Source organism: Dunckerocampus dactyliophorus, chromosome 2 (genome assembly GCF_027744805.1).
Source record: "Dunckerocampus dactyliophorus isolate RoL2022-P2 chromosome 2, RoL_Ddac_1.1, whole genome shotgun sequence".
NCBI classification, from domain to species: domain Eukaryota; kingdom Metazoa; phylum Chordata; class Actinopteri; order Syngnathiformes; family Syngnathidae; genus Dunckerocampus; species Dunckerocampus dactyliophorus.
The window spans coordinates 32,233,008-32,254,376 of NC_072820.1; the positions used below are offsets into that span (position 1 = coordinate 32,233,008).

Genomic DNA, 21,369 nt, shown 5'->3' on the forward strand with positions numbered 1-21,369 from the left:
CAGAAGTCAAGGGGCACCTGGGATGCTCTGGGACTTTTGGAGAATGCAAGAGCCAATCCATATTTGCAGAATGCAGCCGTGAAATCTCAAGAGTGCTTCATGTGAAGATTATTCAAATGAGAATGAATGCAGTTGTGTCTTCCGCTTCATGCCGCAACAAAACCTGTACAGTTTTTTGTCAATGGGCAGAAGTCCTGGACGTGCATCAGATCCATCTGTATTCAAGTGTTCTGCACATCACAAGCCCACTATGGAATGCAATGGAAAATTCATGGGGGAACTGTCCATGAACTATTAATGATCAAGTTGGGCAAAGTGGATTTTCTTACTGTCTTCCAGGAGTCTGTGGTCACTGCAGCAATGCTGAGAGAGTTCACACTAGACCCACACCAAAGAGAAGAGCAAACGACATAGGGAGGGAGGAGAGGGGAAAAAAGGCCAAGGGGGGCTTAGGAAAGGCTACAAAGATGTTTGGGTGTTCAATATTTTCTTTTCAAGGGGGCCAGGACCTGGTTAGCTTCCTGATACACAAGGTCCCAAGGTATCAACATAAACTTGTTGGCAGTTTGTGCCATTGTTTTTGTTCTCTCCCACCCCATACACATTCTCAACATCTTGTGTTTCTGGCAAGGTGGGATTTTTGTGGCCAGAGGCACATGTAAAGGTTGCAAAGTTTCCAAAACCACCTGATACCCCTGTCTTACCGGTGAGAAAGACTAAGGACAGCAGCCTTTATAATACTTTTTCTCTCCAAAAGAACACCGCCCCTCACATTTCACCAAGTATTTATGTATAAGGGACATACTATAGAAATACAGTAGCTGACAACACAAGTGAAAAGCACAAGTGCTGCCAGAACTGGGGAGCTGCGGTTCATTGAGGCGGAAACATGAATTCCACCACGTAGTTTGACTTTGTGAAGCAGAGCATGAGTTTACAGTGATGTCCAAAATTGTGTCCTTGGTGTGAATATTTACTGTGAGCACTAGGGTATCGGAAATATGACGTCATACTCATAAATCCAGTAACATTAAAAAATATCTCTGATAACCGATCACTTAAAAACCTCTCCAATGAGGCGTGGTTACCCGTACTGTGGTGTGTATTACTGGGCACAAAGCTAGCCACACAACAACAAAAAACAATAAATAAGTTATCGGTTTTGAGATGCGGTTATCGGTATCTTATCTGTTTGGGGGAAAAAAATGGTGCATCTCTAGAGAGCACCATTGTTGGCTAGCACTGCCTTAATCCTCTCGAGCATGGAACTAAGCAGAGCTGCACAGGTTGTTACTGGAGTGCTCTTCCACACCTTCATGGTGACCCTGTGCTCCTCCATCTTCCTTCATTCTGCATGAGGATGGGTTCAGGAGGAGACATACTTGGCCACTCCATCACCTTCAGCTTCCTCAGCAAGGCATTTCTCACCTTGGAGGCGTGTCATGCTCTGCTTCAAACTGTCACTGTACATGTTGTAATTCATGTTTCCCTCAATGAATAGCAGCTCCCCCGGTGGCAGCAGCACTCGTGCTACGCTACCACCACCATGCTTGACTGTAGGAAGACACATTGTACACTTACTGTGTGTTGCCAGCTATTGAGACAATAATGGCTGTGTTGAGTCAGTTTTTAGTAGATAGTAAATGTATACTGCTATACAAGCTGTACACTGACTACTCTAAAGTACGTCCACGTTTATTTTCTATAGTATTGTTCCTTGATAAGATATGATAAAAATGGTGGTTGAAATGCGAAGGAAATGCTCAACTTTTGTGAGCTACTGCACTCCAGTCACCCTTTCCACTTCAGAAGTCCTCCGGGTCGACCTTCTGCAAAGGCTTTCAGGTGCTCAAGTTTAGCAAATTTGCTTTACTCCGCACTCCAGTTTCTTTGTACGCATCTCTCATTGCTCTTGTGCAACTTATGCGAAATACAGTATATCAGCATCGACGTGAGGTTCCTTGCACTCAGCTCGGCTGTACTTTTTTTGTCCTCTGAGGGTGTTTTGATTCTGTGTGGGCTGCCTGAGATGTTAATGCAAATATTGCACTGATTTGTAGCTTCTCTGTAATCCGCTCTTTAGTTTTGTTTATGGTTTAAAAAAGAACATCAAGAAGAGATGCAGGACGGGAGATTTTAAGGAGTAAAAAAAAAAAAAAAAAATCAGTCATGCTTTGGAATGTTTGCAGGCAAAAGGTTGTAACTCCGGGCTCTGTGTATGTTTGTATAAGAAAAGGGTCATTGTGTGTGTGTGTGTGTGTGTGCTGGTGGGCATTAATGCTACATGGGCCCAGAGTCATCGTGAAACCCCACCAGGATCATGAGGCAAATATTTGGAGCGTTGCAAACAAACAAGCAGCACTGCGGAGACCGTGCATGTCAATGAAAAGGATGGAGACGTAAACACTAATATCCTGATTGGCGGTTTTGTCGTGGAATCCCAAACACAAACACCACTTATCTGATGAGAAGTCTTTCAGTGACGAGTTTTCATTCCCACAAAAGTAAATATCAGTAAGTCGGACACAGGCGTTCACATACAGAACATTTGAAGAATTTGTGGGTAACTTACTGTAGATATTCACATTTTGTTTATAAAAGCAATTCAACGACATCCGTTTTTTAATCGTATCTTAACTCGTGTATCTAGATGCGTATTGAATCGTTTACCACAAAAAGATTTACATCCTTAGTATTTTTACACATTTTGCCTGAACAGCTAAGGTCAGATTTAACAACAATGGGGTCGGTGTTAAGTCTCATCAGCTTGTGCTGTCTGCTTCCTTGACGCTAAGTTAACGTCAGTGTTCAAGCTGAAATCATTTTTATTAGTGACGCCCAAGCAGACGTTTTCGTCTTTGTCACTACAGCTGCAAATGAGATTTCAATCATCTTTTTGGAGGCTTTCAGCTCTAATAGCTAATGTTACACCCCTCCCCTTTTTTTTGTCAGTCGGGGCAGTAATCGGATCTGCAGCTGGCCTCCGGCCCTCGCCGAGTATCTACAAGAGGGATTGTGTGTTTTGGGAAATCCATGCGGAATGGGGAGGAATGTTGGCTATGAAGGTGTATTGCTGCTGAAAGTTGGAAGTCAAGTTGCACTTCAGTAGCAAGGGTATGGACTTGTCTTATGGTCATGGTATATTTCCAACATGTTAACAAAGTTACTGTGCATTCAAGATCATGTTCACCATTCAACATGTCCAAAAACAAGTAGCAAGAAGCAGGAAGAACATATAATCACTTGTTAGAGAAAAATGAATGGATAAATTCAGGATAACTTATATCAGACACTGTGCTTCTGCCTTCGCCATGTACCTTGTACACAACATATGCTTGCACTGTTTCTTAAGATGACTAATATTGCTACATTGTTTGGTTTCCTGTCTCGGTTCATTCCATCATTTTACTCCACATATAAATTAATTCAGGATGAATGATGTCAGACACTGTGGTTGTCTGTACTCTGCTTTGTGTTTGTCACACTTACATGTTTCAGATCATCAAAAAAATGTAAATATTAGTCAATGACAGTACAACTGAACACAAAATGCACTTTTTAAATGAAACGTTTTATGATAAAGGGAGGAACAAAATCCAAACCTACATGTCCCTGTGTGAAAAAAGTGATTGTCCCCTAAACCTAATAACTGGTTGGGCCCCCCTTAGCAGCAACAACTGCAATCAAGTGTTTGTGATAACTTGCAATGAGTCTCTTACAGCGCTGGGGAGGAATTTTGGCCCACTCATCTTTGCAGAATTGTTGTAATTCAGCCACATTGGAGGGTTTTCCAGCATGAAGCACCTTTTTAAGGTCATGTCACAACATCTCAATAGGATTCAGGTCAGGACTTTGACTAGGACACTACAAAGTCTTCATTTTGTTTTTCTTCAGCCATTCAGAGGTGGATGGTTCCATTTATCACAGCAAGTTTTCCAGGTCCTGAAGTAGCAAAACATCCCCAGACCATCACACTACCACCACCATATTTTACTGTTGGTATGATGTTCCTTTTATGAAATGTGGCATTACTACACACACCTTCCAAAAAGTTCAACTCTTGTCTCGTCAGACCGCAGAGTATTTTCCCAAAGGTCTTGGGATCATCAAGACGTTTTCTGGTATAATTGAGATGAGCCTTAATGTTCTTTTTGTTCAGCAGTGGTTTTGATCTTGGAACTCTGCCATACAGGGTGTTTTTGCTCAGTGTCTTTCTTATGGTGGAGTCATGACCTGACTGAGGCAAGTGAGGCCTGCAGTTCTTTGGATGTTGTTGGATGGGGTCTTTTGAGACCTCTTGGATGAGTCGTGGCTGTGCTTTTAGGGTAATTTTCGTTGGCCAGTCACTCCCAGGAAGGTTCACCACTGTTCATGTTTTTGCCATTTGTGGATAAAGGCTCTCACTGTGGTTTGCTGGAGTCCCAAAGCTTTAGAAATGACTTTTCCAGACTGACAGATCTCAATGACTTTATTTCTCATTTGTTCCTAAATTTCTTTAGATCTCGGCATGATGTCTAGCTTTTGAAGATCTTTTGGTCTACATCACTTTTTTTCAGGCAGGTCCTTTAGTGATTTCTTGATTGAGAACAGGTGTGGCGTTAATCAGGCCTGGGTGTGGCTCGAGAAATTGAACTCAGGTCTGATAAACCACAGTTCAGTTATGTTTTAACGGGGGGGGGGGGGGGGCATGACTTTTTCACACCGCTCCTGTTTTTCCTATAATTTACTCCACATATACTGTAAATGATATCAGACATTATGTTTGTTGGTATTCTGCTTCATATTGGTACATTGTTTGATTTTCTGACTCAGTTTGTTCCATACTTTTGCTCTACATATAAATGAATTCAGGATAAATGATATCAGACACTGGTTTTCTGTATTCTGCTTCTTCGATATACCTTGTAAACTCCACATACTCGTACTTTCCAAAACTGGGTCATACTAGTGCTAAGGCTGGACGATATATTGATATTATTAAAATATTGATATTTCTTTTAAGCACGATATCAAAAACAAACATATCGTTCATATCAATATAGACTGGATTTGCGCTGTTCTGTTCTTGTATCTTGATGCGGAGGTCTCACTCATCACTCTGCTGTGTGTGCAGCGCACCTGAGTGGGGCTCCTGGCCCACCCGCTTCTGTGCATAAAGGAGGAGAGAGGAGGGGCGGAACAGAACCCAAATAAAAATGAAGGAAGTGACAAGTTCCAGTGTTGCCAACTTGGCGACTGTGTCGCTAAATCTGGCGACATTTTTTCTCAAAAGCGACTAGCGACAAATGTAGCTACTTTTCCTGGCATCATTTGGAGAGTTGTCTGGTATTTCTGGTATTGGTATGGCCGTAAAAGTGAAAGTAAAACTAGAGAGATCCATGCATCCTCAAGGCGCGATGCCGCCCAAGGTGGATCTCACCCTGTTTTACAGAGTGGTATCTAAAATGTAAATGTTTCTTAATCTTCATTAAATTACTACTCATTACACTCAAGCCTCATTCGGACTTGGTCACTTACCTGTTAGTGAGGCGCTAGCTAACAAGCTAACAGGAAGCAATATGTAAAGCTAGTATAAAGTATACATCTGTAAATTAAAAAAAAATAAATCCCCCTGTCCTGTCCAGCTGCAAGTTACATCTGCAAGTTTAAATATTACGTGCGGAGTACCCCAGGGCTCAATACTGGGTCCAAAACTGTTTGACTTATTAATGACATCTGTAAAGTGACGAAATACTTAAAGTATTATTTGCAGATGATACCACTGCTTTTTGTTCTGGGGAAAGCACACAAGAGCTAATTAATAAAGTCACAGATGAAATGGCCATACTACAAAGATAGTTTGATAAAAATAGATTATCCTTGAACCTAAGTAAAACTAAAATATTTGGTAATAGCAGAAAGGACACGCACGTGCAAGTACAAATTGACGGTGTGGACATTGAAAGGGTGAAAGAAAATACATTTCTCGCTGTCACAATAGATGAAAATATGAGCTGGAAATCTCACAGTTTTAAAAATATACAACATAAGGTGGCGAGAAATACTTCAATATTAAATAAAGCAAAATTGGTCGGATTGAGGAAGGAACTTAAACAAAGCACTAAGATGAGCGATTTCAAGAAACAATACAAACAGTTGATGTTGGGGTCTGTTAACGTGCTGTCTTAGGCTGTAATCCGGTGATAAAAACACAGTAAACGTTGTAGTATAGGTCTACAAATGGGCTTTATGATGGGACAAAAGGACACGGAGTTGGTTCCAGCCACCACCCGAAAGCTGCTTCCGGGAAAAAATTCCAGTCGGCAATCTCAATGTATCCACTTTCTCTTCCTCCTCCTCACATTTTTCCTCGCCTCAGCTTCCCGCTTCCTTTTCATCCCTCTCACTCTTACTCTTACGCATGTACACTCCCTTTCTCTCTCCTCCCCTCCCTCTCTTCCTCTCCCTCACCCAGGAGAGAACAGGGGTCCCAGTCAAGGCTGCATGCTGCCAGCCAGGATTGTTAGCCGAGCAAAATAAAAAATGGATGAACCTGTAGAGCCCTGGTGCTGTTTCTCCTGCATCCATCCAACTCTTGGATTGAGGAGGTGGGGGGGAGGGGGTAACATGGGAGACCGCAATGGGGGAAAAGGAAAAATATATAAAAGAAAAACCTTGATCCAACGTCACCGGTTTGTCTTTTATGTTGTGAATGTTATCGGTATTGTTAAAGGTCAGTCAATTACTGGATACTGTGACTTAAAGAAAGTAACATATTTCTTTTTGTCATATATTTATATATATATATATCCATCCATTCGTTTTCTGTACCGCTTGTCCTCACCAGGGTCACTGGTATGCTGGAGCCTATCCCAGCTGTTTTTTGGGCGAGAGGTGGGGTACATATATATTAATTTTGATATATATATATATGTACCCCCACCTCCATCTACAGTACCTACCTACCTACCCACCCACCATTCCTGATGAAAAATTATTTCAAATAAATCCTCATTTTTGAGTAGCTACAAAAGCACCTGATCAATGCAATGTATTGTAATTATTATGAATATTATTCCATTTATTAAATAGTGCGGAACACGACACAATACCTTTGATGAAATTTGAAATCATGTTTTTTTCTCTACGTGGTGACAAAATATGAATAACCGAAGCCGATCAATCATTTTCATACATGTGTGTGAGGTGTTTAGCGCTGGCATGTGCATCCCGTATACTGTTTACATACTAAGAGGTGCGAGAAGGCCGGCCTCTCTAAACACTACTCCGTCTGTGGGGAATTAAGCCATGATTTTTAAATAATTCATTAGCGTAAACAGCTTGCTATTAAATTAAAGCACCACCATCACCACTGCCGCTCCTCCAGCTACGTGGCGGCTTGAGTAAAAAAAAAAATTAAAAATCATCATTTATCTTGAAAGCCCCCTCGGGAGAAATTGCAGAATATAACGTGGTGGTTATTATGTGGGAAGAGCAACATGACTCTTGATTGAATTGTCGCACGTGTCTCACCTTTCCAAGACAGAATTGGCCTGTCTTCACCTTTTGTTTACGTGTGTGTGTGTGTGTGCGTGCGTGTGTGTGTGTCCACAATGAAAGATTTATTTGTTTTAGTTTGCGCTAACAAGTCGATGCTTTAGTTTGGACCAACCCCTCCACGGTGTCCATCACTCAAACCATTTGTGAGCGCATTGATCTCTCCCCTCCTTCCCTCACTCCCTCTCTCTCGCCCATGCTGTATATTCCCAGGTTTTTTTTTTTGTTTTTTTTTGCAGAGAGGGAGAGTCAGAATGGCTCAGACAGCCATTGATTTTTATTTTATCGGGCTTCTAGTGCAGAGAGGAGGGCCTGAGAGATGAAACTCTGCGGCGAACTTTGTTGTTTTGGCGCGGAGTGGGTGGAGCCTACCGATTTGTGCTTGTTTGATGCCTTGTTGTAGTGGTCGGATGTGCATTTTGGGGTGTTTTTGCACGCTGCCTGCCTTGATTTCCGTACAGGTTAGCTCGCCAAAAAAATCTTATTAGGACACACCTCTTAATCAGTTAATCAAGCAGACATTGGAGTTCCTAACACTTCATAGGAGCAAGACATTTTGGATAATTGCATGCTTCCAGCGTCATCGACAAGTTTGGGGACGATTTTTGTGATCCCAGTGCACAAAGGATGAGTTTGGTGTGGAAAAATGTCTGGTACATTGTTTTTGCACATGCAGCAGTCAGTAAGATGTAGAAACTCTTGTAGAAGCTCTTTCCAGAAGAGAGGAAACTCTTATATCTGCAAATGAATACGTTTGTCCATATATTGTTTGGATAAAGTACACAGCACTCCCACGGCCGTCCGAATGAAGTATCCGGAAGATGCAATTTTGAGAGTAGTTCCTCTGGGAAATGTGTGAGGTCCACTTATTTTGTCAAAGTAAAAAGTCACATTGCAATGCAGCAATGTCTCTAACCTCAAAAATGGCAAAAGATTTCCCTCTGAGGCACTCTGAAGTCTTCCCAGACGATCGGAAGCTGTTTTATCTTCAAATGTAGGGGGTACTACACATTTTTGTCATCTTTACGTCCTGCCGCTATACCAATACTTTTGTCCACATATCGCGTTTATATATACAGTATATATGTCTGCCACTTACATTATTTTTGCACAAGAGCGCTCCAACGTCCATCCAAAGCAGCAGTATAGTGGAGTGGAGTTGCCCAGGGAAATGTTTGAGGTCCATTCATTTTCAACTCTTAATAACTATTCAAGGTTACAAAGAAGCTAAGAACAGATAATAAGGATATGGAAAAGCAGTAAAACTGTCTTATGTTACATTCTTAATTGCTATAGTGTAAAAAGAAGCTAATCCCTATTTGTCGTTGGAATGTGTCCCAATGCTTATGTCCAGGTTGTAGTATAAAGATCCAGTTCTTATGAGAGCATTGGGGGGGCTCTGGGACCCCAACACACACACACACACACACACACACACACACACACACACACAGAGGTGTATTCTGCCTCTCATTAGAGCTAATAAGGCTGTGCCGCGGGAAGATGAGGTTAAAAAAAAAAAAGAATATAGAAGAGACAGAAAAAGAGCAGTAGAGGCTAAAGGGAGAAAAAGGAGGGAAAATAGGACATTTTAAATTTTAATAACACTGCTACAATTTTGTAAATCTTCCCTGACGGAGAAGTCCTCATTATTTTCATCTTGTCTCTGAGGAGCCTCTCCTTCAGCTCTCTCTATCGTCACCGTACCGTCCAGTCACGCTCATCCCGCCATCCCGTAAGGTGTTTGCTGATTGGGTGCTTGGGGAAACACAAGCAAACCTGTAAATGACCACCACAATAATAAACATATTGGAGTCTGTGTTCCTAATGTTGTGGACGAGGGGTTTCACAAGATCTTGCGAGATTAAAACGTTGCAAGATATCTCTGTGACGATAATAAATTAATTAATTGATCGCACAATAAAAGAAAATGAACTCAATAATTTGCTGGCCTCAATATATTGCCATGTGCATACGTGCAACAGGCAGGAAGACGTTCACTCCGTGCATTGGTTTCAGCACCAGGGTGCATTAGTTCCACAGATCAACGGCATGAACGGAGTGAGCCCTTTTGTCAGTCATACGTCTTCTTGTGTCTGTGGGTGGAGGAGGGGCTGGTAGTATACACACGCAGTGCAGAAGAGTGTAATGTAGTAAACATATTGTCACATTTTTTTCATTGCACTTTTCTTAAAAGTCTTAAAAGTTCATCTGTAAGTCTCGTCTCATCCTCGTAAACCCAATGTCGTGTCTCGTCTCGTGACACCTTTATTGTGGACACATTAAAGTGACACAGCTTTATTACTCTCGCTTGAAATACAAGTGTAAAAATAAGTTAACCACTGCTAATTTTCACAAGTACAAACAATAAAGCATACAGTCTTCAATAGGGGTGTCACGAGACACTCAGTTCACAAGACGAGACGATACACAAGATTGGTTCTACGAGACGAGACAAGATTTTAACACTCTTTTACACTTTTACACAGTGTGTATGCTACAGGCCCCGCCTCCACCCACAGAGACAAATAGACTGTATTACTGACAAAAGGGCTCACTCCCTTCATGGCGTTGTTCTGTAGAACAAACGCTCCAAGGTGCTCAAAGCAATGCACAGAATGAACTCTCTTCCTGCCTGTGATGAGGAAAACAGACACGCATGCAAATGGCAATGTATTGAGCCCGTAATGAATGCACGTAATGGGACGTACCTATTCTGCCTATCAAGCCTTTTGAAAAAAAAACAACAATGCTCCATTTGCATCATGTGACCTGCATCTTTACCAGGTTACAGCGACATTGTTATTAACATTGTTACGCTGAAGAACTACGTTACTGACGTAGCACACCTTGCCACACCACACCGGCTAGCAACTAGCTGCATAGTGACTAGTTTCATCACACGTTCGTTCGCAGAGCGTCAGCGCCACACTCACAATGCCTCAGGCCACTACCAAAAGGTGACGCTACATATTGGAGCTGCTGCCACTGCTGCTGTGTTTTTGTTTTTCAGTTTGGAAAAGTTAACGCTAGGTGTACACTCAGTCTTGTATGACGTATGCCATTTTTAATACTCTTACATGACATATTAGTGTAAAAAAAAGCTACTGTTGCTATTACTTTATAATAGCAATAAAACCCACAAGTCTTTTCAATTTTGGCATTTTTGAACATTCTAAATTGTCATACAAGTTTAAAAAGAAGCTCACTGCTGCTAAAAAACAAAACACTCAAAAGGTACAAAAAGAAGCTAATCATTGCAAATATTACGAGTCTTTTAGCTTTAACTCCATCCAGTAAGATGTTTGCTGATTGGTGGAAAAACCTGCATGTACCAAACATGTAACCTCCAACCACAATAATAAATGTATTATAGTGTAAAACTGTTCCTAATGTTATGGAGCCATCCTTCCTTATTAAAGTGGTTCCTCCCTCCTCTTCCTCCCTAACACACCTCAGTCACCCTCTTGATGCCAAGTGTCAAGGCTGCAGGACGGATGCGGTTTGATAACCTGTGTTCCGTCTCGCCACGTGTCAGGACAGGATCAACCACACGGCAGACGAATAGCATGTTCTTCACACTTCAACTTCCCTCTATATATATATATATATATATATATATACAGCGGTGTGAAAAAGTGTTTGCCCCCTTCTTGATTTCTTAATCTTTTGCATGTTTGTCACACTTAAATATTTCAGATCATCAAACAAATGTAAATATTAGTCAATGACAACACAACTCAACACAAAATGCAGTTTTTAAATGAAACTTTTTATTATTAAGGGAGGAAAAACCTACCAAACCTACATGACCCTGTGTGGATGCCCCCTAAACCTAATAACTGGTTGGGCCACCCTTAGCAGCAACAACTGCAATCAAGTGTTTGTGATAACTTGCAATGAGTCTCTTACAGTGCTGGGGAGGAATTTTGGTCCACTCATCTTTGCAGAATTGTTGTAATTCAGCCACATTGGAAGGTTTTCCAGCATGAAGTGCCTTTTTAAGGTCATGTCACAGCATCTCAATAGGATTCAGGTCAGGACTTTGACTAGGCCACTCCAAAGTCTTCATTTTGTTTTTCTTCATCCATTCAGAGGTGGACTTGCTGGTGTGTTTTGGATCATTGTCCTGCTGCAGGACCCAGGTCTTGGAACTCTGCCATGCAGGCTGTTTTTTGCCCAGTGTCTTTCTTATGGTGGAGTCATGAACACTGACCTTTACTGAGGCAAGTGAGGCCTGCAGTTCTTTGGATGTTGTTGTGGGGTCTTTTGTGACCTCTTGGATGAGTCACTGCTTCGCTCTTGGGGTAATTTTGGTTGGCTGTCCACTCCTGGGAAGGTTCACCGCTGTTCTGTGTTTTTGCCATTTGTGGATAATGGCTCTCACTGTGGTTCGCTGGAGTCCCAAAGCTTTAGAAAAGGCTTTATAACCTTTTCCAGACTGACAGATCTCAATTAATCTCGGTTAAGTTATGTTTTAACAGGGGGAAATCACTTTTTTACTCAGGGCCATGTAGGTTTGGATTTTACCATACATGCTGAAGACACTTTGTTTTTTTTCATGGTTGTTTTCTTTCTTTTCAACAAAAACATGGATGAGTGTGACCGTGATTTTGCAGTGAAAGTGTGTGTGTGTCGCAGGCGTGGAGAAAATGAATTATGTGAGGTCCTGGTGGTTAAAGGTCACGCACGGAGTCTGGAGAACGTCACGAGATCTTGTAGTTCAACTTGAATGACTGCGCTTATTAGCATAGAGATGGGCGACGGTTATGCTGAACCGCTGTGACCTTTTGCTCCTCTCAGCTGCTGGACACAAACCAGGAGGCGTTTTGACTGTACTGTGCAGGGCTGTCTGTGCAAACTGCGGCCTGTAGCTTGTTTTTTATTGGCCAGCGGCACTTTTTCAAAATAGCAAAAAATTTGAAAAAATTAGCAAAAAAGCACAAGAAAAAGTTGAAATGTTATGTTAATAAAAGTGATAACAATGCACTTTTTTCACCTATAACACAGCTATTTTTCTTAGTCTGTTAAAAAAATAAGAAATAATTATAATGATATGTGTTTTTAGTATGCTGCCCTCTGTAATGGTTTGGAGACCCCGGGCATAGTGCCACAAGCTGACACACAAGTGTAAAAAGAAGTTAGCCACTGATTATATGAATATGTGCAAACAAAAAGTCTTTGACTTTATTAATGACAAATCATTTTTTCCCATATTTTTTAATTACGATACAAATTTGAAAACACGTTTTCCAGACTCTTAATTGTCATATAAGTGTAAAAAGAAGTTAACCACTGATTATATTAATATATACAAACAAAAAGTATTTCAATTTAATTTACCAAACGGTGATTTTTAAAAAATATTCTTTAATTATGACGTAAGTGTAAACAAAAGTTTTTAATACTCTTGTCATTCAAGTATAAAAATAAGTTTTCCACACTCATACATGTCTTATAAGTGTAAAAAGAAGTTAATCACTTTCCATTTTAATGCATACAAACCAAAAGTCTTTAACAAATGACAATTTTTTTTCATACTCTTTAATTATGATGCAAGTGTAAGAAGTTTTCCAGACTCTTAATTATCATTTTTATTTTTTTATTTTCTGAATTGTCACACAAATGTAATAAGAAGCTAACCACTGCTCATCTTACTTAATAATAATAATAACACAGTCGGTCTTTTAACTTTAACAACATAGCTAGTTGCGTCACAAATGTGCCTGACGCATCTAATTTTTGAACATGCTTAATTGTCATGCAAGTGTAAAAAGAAGCTGACCACAGCTAATATTAGTTAACAATAACTGTCAGCGTCTTAACTTTAATGACAAAGCATAATGAGCTGCGTCGCAGATGTGCTGGACATGTCTCATTTTTAATGCTCTTAATGCTCATGCAAGTGTAAAAATAAGTAAACCACTGTTGATATTAATATGTACAAACAACAACAAAAAATGTTAATTAGTTGTGTCGCAAAAGTGCTTGACACATCACTGTTTAATCATCTGAATTGTTTTGCTTGTGTAACAAGAAGTTAACCCAAACTAATATTAATACGTAAAATGAAGAAAAGGGTTAGTCCTAACTTGTCATGGAGAATAACGTGTTGCTTTACAGGAATTACGGCTGTGATACGGAAATTTTGCGGTAAAGCTCCCAAATAATGGCTGCTGTGCACATTGACAAACACAGTATGACACATAAGTGCACAGCAGACCGGAGGCTCCAAAAGTTTATTTGCACACAAAAAAGTGGAAAAGAAAACAGCTGAGTAGTTTAGTGGAGGTCATAAAAACAGCAAATTAATGATGGAATTGACTATAAAAATATTTGGTGACCTCAGTGAAGTTGAGCAGGGCCAAAAAGACAGGCAGAGTGCTGAAGCTGCGCTGTGTGTCCAAAAGTACTGGAACCCTTGGCTGCTGGTGACAAATGAGAGAATTATCACATTTGCTGACATGTGGAGGAGAGGCCAAGGGGGCACTGTCCACGTCTCTAAGCAGGAGATGAATAGCCCCCGGGCTGTGCTCATTTATCACCAGCGGGGTGCTCGCTCACCCTGTATGAGCCAAAAACATAAGCGCTGCAAAGACATTTAGCCCCGCCCCCCTCTCTTGTCCACTCATCATTTCCATTCCATTTGCACAGCAGCGTCATGTCTTTTCATTGGCCGACACCTCGTTAATGAGCACAAGTACACAACTTATCCATGATAAAATGCATAAACAAGCCAAAAGGGGGGTGGGGGGGCTCCTCCTCCTGATGTTTTGGAGACGAGGGAGGAGAAGCCACAGAAGCGCTGATTAGAGCATGTTTAGTAACGCTCTCCCCACTCCCCCTTTAATTGACATGCATTATTTACTGGGATTATTTATCCAAATGCCCAAAGGAAGGTGAGCTGGCACTCCATTTTTCTATACGGGGGAAATAAAGGGAGTGTGGATACATGCAGTGTATTAATGGGGATAATACGATACATATACATTTGTAAAAATTGCACATGATAGGAAAGTGCTACACAAGTGTAATGACTTTTTTTCCAGACGGTTGTAAAAGTTAATTTATTAATTATTAGAAATATTTTAACACATGAATATAATTAATATTTTTATTTTCAATATTTTAAGCACATTTTTATTTTTTTGGTTATTTTTATAGCTTTTACGAACCGTATTATTAGCATTGCACCCTTGATTATTTGTATTATATTATATTATAAGTATTTTTTGTGTTTTTTTTTTTTACTTTTTTTACACAATTATTAATTATTATTATTATTATTGTTATTATGTATTGCTTTTTTTAACTTATTATGACTTGAACTGGCATTATCATGACTCACATCACTGATTGGCTGGGGAAAAATCACATGGTGTCAGGGGGTGTGGAAGCTTTTTTTTCATGAGAAGGAAGAGGTCCTAAATGTCCAAAAAATATGACACAATGAAATCCATGATAATTATTATTATTATTATTATTATTATTATTATTATTATTATTATTATAATAAGGCCCCCGAACTGGACTCCCTCTACACCTTGGCTGCACCTTATGAACAGAATCGGTGACAAAGGGCAGCCTTGGCGGAGGTCAACGTTCACTGGAAACAGGCTTGACTTACTGCTAGCAATGCGAACCAGGCTCCTGCTCCGATTGTACAAGGACCGAATGGCACGTAGTAGCGCGCCACCAATCCCGTACTCCCGGACCATCCCCCCACAGGACACCACAAGGGACACAGTCAATGCCTTTTCCAAGTCCAAAGCACATGTAGACCAGTTACACAAACTCCCATTACCCTCCAGTACCCTTGCAAGGGTGTAGAGCTGGTCCAGTGTTCCGCGACCAGGATCAAAACCACATTGCACCTCCTGTAGCCGAGGTTCGACTAACGGTCGTCCCCTTCTCTCCAGCACCCTGGAATAGACTTTCCCAGGGAGGCTGAGGAGTGTGACCCCCCTATAGTTGGAACACACCCTCCTTAAAAAAGGGTGACCACCACCCCAGCCTGCCAATCCAGAGGTACTGTTCCCAACTTCCACACCATGTTGAAGAGACGTGTCAGCTAAGACGGTCCCTCAACATCCAGAACAGGCGTAAAAAGAAAAGGAGGACATGCATAAAAAAGAAGTAAAACAACTACAGGGCTCAGTAACGAAACAGAGATAAAAAGTAAAACACACATAAGAATGGAAGAAAACAATAAAATCAGCATGAACATATACGGCCCCTTCACCATTGTTTGCCCACCCTTGCCTTCACCTGTTTTACGTATCTTTGCGGACACACGACATGACATCTCACTCTCGTTTGTTTTTTGTGTTTGTGCAGGATCATCCAGAATCGTGTCCTGGTCTTTGTCCTGGGAGCCTTCATCCTCCTCACCATCATCCTGGCTATCTATTTCAATCTGCGAGGCCACTGATTTTCCACGTCCACACACACCAACACACACACACACGCACGCACGCCCACACACACACGCACATGCACACACACGTGATTAATAGCGACAAAAGTGTTTGGCTGTAATTAGGACAAATGGTGCCCATGAATCAAGGTTTTCCAAAGCCTGACAAGGAGATTTTGTTTTCCTCTCCTGTACCCATCACCTCCCCCCTCACTCCCTCCCTCTTTTTTTTCTAACTTTCTGCCTTCTTTTTGTTGTTTTTTCTCCTCTGTCACGCTCTGGCTTCCATCTCCAGGGACGCAAATAGATTTGTTGATCTCAGCATGATTCTTCAGCCTCCTCCTGGGAGGTTTCTATAGTGCACCAGGAAGAGGAGAGGCTGGACCACCCCGGTTTGGGATCTTCTCTCCTGAGCAGTAATAAGACATGCTCCTCACACTAAATCTCGTTCTTTTACAAGAAGTTGACGTAAACCCTCAGCTAACACTGACATGATGTATAATAATGCTAGTCGTATGTATTTATAAATAAGTCGTCTTGTGCTCAAACTGTATTTTTTATGGAATCTTTTCTTTGATTTCATCATCAGGACCAAGTGTGCTTGTGTTTTTTTTTTTAATAATGCCAATTTACAACAAGGGTACACTTATAAAGGGTTTATAACTGTTTAGAAATTCTTTGTTAATCATCAACAAACAGCAGCAGCCTGCTAGCATTTAGCAGCATTTTATTGCGACTCATCGCTGTTAATTGTGGTTCTGTAGCTGTTTATTGGGCTACGCTAGTTTATGAAGTGGCACCTAACCTGAAAAGACAAATGTTATAAAGTTTTGAGTTGTTATAATTGGTTCCACTTGTGATAGATATAAATTAGAAACAACAATGCTCTTGGCTAGCATTAGCTAACTAGCATTCGTCATCGATCTGTGACTTCTAGCCTATGTTGGTTCAGGCTCTATAACCTATTTATAAACCATTTATAGGACGTTCCCAATAAGTATACGCTTACAAAGGGTTCATAAACTCTTTGGAAAGCATTTGTATTCATTATCAAGACTTAGGGCTATTTTCAAGGCTTTTTAACCTGCTTCCGAACTTCAATTTATTAAATTGGCACCGAACTGTGAGACTGTGAGGCAGGCGTGCTTGTAAAGATAAAAATGTTTAGTTTTTTTAAATGTCAAACAAATATGTGTATTTGTTGTCACTGTACAATAAAGGGTTTATAAAACCCCCTATTAGACTTGATAAACAGTTGAAAACAATCAGTAGCTAACCTGCTTTACTCATCAATCTTTATATAGTATTTCATGTTTACAAACCATTTATAGGGCTAGCCTTGTTGTAAAGTGGACAATTGTGGTGCAATCAGCGTTTCTGAAGTGTTTGTGTGGTTCAGCAGGTTATAAAGCCTCAATAAACAGCAATACGTCGTATCTGCATGAGCTAAAAATAAGATAACATAAATAACGAGATGATATAAACAGGAAATTAAACGTGCACAGGCTCATGACTCTATATCTATAACTTCTACCTGTTAATTAAGGCTGTATAACCTGTTTAGAAAGGCTTTGTAGGAGGTACTCTTATTTGTAAAGTGGCCCAATGTGACGCAGGCGTGCGTGAAAAGTGGAAAAGAAAGCCATTCGTCAAAGTCGGGACATGAAATAAACAAATCGGAGCGTACGTTTTAGGATTTCGTGTTTTCGCCACATGACATTGACGGCGAACAAAATAGTGGCGATGAGGGTCGAGGGCGCCCCCGAGCTTGGTGTGGGCGGCCCACTGTGAGCTGTCAGGAAGGAGGAAGCATAATGACCCCCAGTGATTGTTTTTGACCATGCGTGTGTGTGTTCATCCTACCTCCATGATCATCCCTCTTCCTCCCTCCTCCTCCTCCTCCTCCTCCTCCTCCTCCTCCTCCTAGCCTGTCAGACGAACTAGCGAGTGGAAGGCAGCGTGGCGGCGGCGGCAATGGCGGCGGCTTCCATTTGAAGTTGTAATGGTGTCAAAAAGTCAGGGCTGACTGACAGACGTCAGTCCCACAGGGCCTCATTAAAAACACAGCCACTTGACAAGGAAATAATTGAGCGCCGACGACAACCTGAGGAGGGGGTGGGGGTGTATAGTGGCAGTGACAGGAAGGGGGGGCCCCCCAAGCCCCTGCTCGCTCTCCACGTTTTTAGATGTTTTTATTGTCTTTTCAGGACTATTACGTTCATTAAGAATGTGGCGAGAGGGAAGCCGGGACAGGAAGTAGCGAGAACACGGCTTGTTTAGACCCCCCACCCTCCTACCCTCACATTTTTATGCTTTAAGGACCCCCACCTGCCTCTGGCTTCCAAATGAGCGTATTTTATTCTTCTTCCCAGCAAATGCGGTTGAATATTTAATGGTGACGTGTGTTAATTTAACTTGCAGTCCTGCCTCCATCCCCTATGTGGCGCTCACTTAGATTTTCTCCGTCAATTATCATGTAGGCCCCGCCCCCTTCTTGTACAACATCAAAAGTAAGAAAAAATTATTTTGTGGACGCCCTCCCTGAATGATGTTTGTCAGACGTTTACCACGACAAGTTGCCAGGCAATTGGGGGCGGTCCTTATACAGCACCACCATATATGGGCGGCACTCTTTTGTGCCCCTCCACCAATAACACACACATAAGGAGAAGCGACAATGAATGACTACAATGAATCCGCTGCACAATCGCACCGTCACATGAAACCAAACCCCCCTCCCCATGAAGAGGCGCCACGTCCTCCGTTTGTACGCGCAAGAATGGTTTTCTTTCTAGCTCTTTTCTCACACCCTCCTCCTCAACAACAATGGCCGCCATTGTAGGGAGGAAGTAACTAGCTGGTGACAGCATGCTAGCTGCATGTTGTCCTCCATAGGTGAGCTGGCTGCCTGTGATGCATCATGAACAAGTGTGTAAATTTCTCCACCAATCACAATCCTGCCCTGTTTTCAAATACTTCAATGTGTGATCATGTTTCATGTCATTAAAGAAATGTCAAGCTCAAGCAACGCATACATGGTCTCCTAACTTGCATGCCAGACAACTACATATCATGACTACTTGAAGAACCCCAAAGCAGGAACGTCCAACTGGCAGCCCCCTGAAAGACATCCGATCGGCCGAAGTTCAGTTCAAAACTTGGGAGAGACGATCGTCTGAGCAGATGTCCAAAAAACGCACAGCGTTTTTGTCAGTAGATCTTTGACTCATGTTTTACCACTAGATCCTTAAAACTGCACAGCACTCCTGTCAGATAGAAAATCTTTGACAAGTGTGTTATATTGAGGATCTTTGACATACATCCTTACAAAGAGCAGGAGGTCTTTGACTTACTTTTTTAGAGTAAGTCCTAGAAGATATCAGAGCGCTCCTCTATTCTACATAGGATCTTTGACTAGCATTTTTTTTTGTAGTTGGTCCTTAAAAACAGCAGAGAGCTTCTGTTATATAGGGGACCTTTGACTAAAATTATTTTTGCAGTACATCCTCCTACAAAAACAGCAGAGTGCTCCAGACGTATAGAGGATCTTTGACATACAGTGGTGTGAAAAAGTGTTAAACCCCTTTCTGATTTCTTGCATGTTTGTCACACTTAAATGTTTAAGACCATCCAATAAATTGAAATAATAGTCATTGATGACACAACTGCACACAAAATGCTGTTTTTAAATGGTTTTTTTTTATTATTAAGGAAGACAAAAAAATCCACAAAACAAACTGCAATCAAGTGTTTGTGATAACTTGCAATGAGTCTCTTACAGCGCTGTGGAGGAATTCTGGCCCACCTATCTTTGCAGAATTGTTGTAATTCAGCCACATTGGACAGTTTTCCAGCATGAACCACCTTTTTAAGGTCATGCCACAGCATCTCAATAGGATTCAGGTCAGGACTTTGACTTCATTTTGTCTTCATTTTGTTTTTCTTCATCCATTCAGAGGTGGACTTGCTGGTGTGTTTATGATCATTGTCCTGCTGCAGAACCCAAGTTGGTTTCAGCTTGAGGTCACGAACAGATGGCCAGATATTCTCCTTCAAGATGTTTTGGTAGACAGCAGAATTCAAAGTTCCATTTATCACAGCAAGTCTTCCAGGTCCTGAAGCAGCAAAACAGCCCCAGACCATCACACTACCACCACCATATTTTACTGTTGGTATGATGTTCTTTTTCTGAAATGCGGCATTACTTTTAGGCCGGATGTAATGGGACACACACCTTCCAAAAAGTTTAACTTTTGTCTTGTCAGACCACAGGGTATTTTCCCAAAGGTCTTGGAGATCATCAAGATGCTTTCTGGTAAAATTGAGACGAGGCTTAATGTTCTTTTTGTTCAGCATCGGTTTTTGTCTTGGAACTCTACCATGCAGGCCGTTTTTGCCCAGTGTCTTTCTTATGGTGGAGTCATGAACACTGACCTTAACTGAGGCAAGTGAGGCTTGCAGTTATTTGGATGTTGTTGTGGGGTCTTTTGTGACCTCTTGGAATAGTGGTTGCTGCGCTCTTGGGGTGATTTTGGTTGGCTGGCCACACCTGGGAAGGTTCACCACTGTTCCGTGGTTTTGCCATTTGTGGATAATGCCCTCATTGTGGTTCGCTGGCGTCCCAAAGCTTTAAAAATGGCTTTATAGCCTTTTACACACTGATAGATCTCAATTAATCACAGTTAAGTTATATTTTAACGGGTGGGGGGGGGGGGGGGGGGGGCAATCACTTTCCCACACAGGGCCATGTAGGTTTGGATTTTTTTTCTCCCTTAATAATAAAAAGTTTCATTTAAAACTGCATTTTGTGTTCAGGTGTGTTGTCACTGACTAATATTTAAATTTGTGTGACAAACATGCAAAAAAAAAAAGGAATGGGACAAACCCTTCTTCTCACCAGTGTGTATTTATTATAGACGATCTTTGACTCGTGTAAACATATTACTTGCGTTTTCATTTATGATTTATAACGTCCTTCCTCAGGTGAAACAGAGGCCGAGCCAGTTATCTTACCTCCCCACAATCTTTGAACTCCAGTGCACACTTCAGCACTACAAAGACAGTACAGTTGTAACGTCAGCCATCTTTGTTCGCGGTAACACCATGTCTTTTTGCAGAGTGAGGTCTTAAAGAGGCCGAGACAGATTGTCCTCCAGTGTCTTTCACGTGGACGTTCATAGAGGGAGGAGGCTTGACTCCATCCACGCCATTCATCCACCCCCCATGCTTGCAAATTTACTTTGCATATGGTGTCTTAGCAGACACGATTCTAAATTTCCAACTGGGAGGAATGAGCATTCTTCAAAAGGCGGCCTGCCACTCATGCTCCGCCCGTAGCCCCCGAGATCTGAGCGCAGCGTGATCACCCACGACATCTTCCCCACAAAAACGGGAGAGCCGATCAGCTTTGATGGAGC

General features: G+C 41.5%; 1 protein-coding gene across 4 annotated transcripts in view; it reads left to right on the forward strand.

Moving 5' to 3' along the window:
* Positions 1 to 18,976, forward strand: part of vti1a (vesicle transport through interaction with t-SNAREs 1A) — a 193,956-nt gene extending 174,980 nt beyond the window's left edge. For all 4 annotated transcript variants that reach the window (XM_054769076.1, XM_054769074.1, XM_054769077.1 and 1 more), the window contains one exon: positions 15,874 to 18,976. Coding sequence is in view for 2 of the 4 variants with exons in the window: in XM_054769074.1 (XP_054625049.1) it covers positions 15,874 to 15,967 (94 nt within the window). In the remaining 2 variants the exon portion in view is untranslated. The remainder of the gene's footprint in view (positions 1 to 15,873) is intronic.
* Positions 18,977 to 21,369: the final 2,393 nt, after the last annotated feature.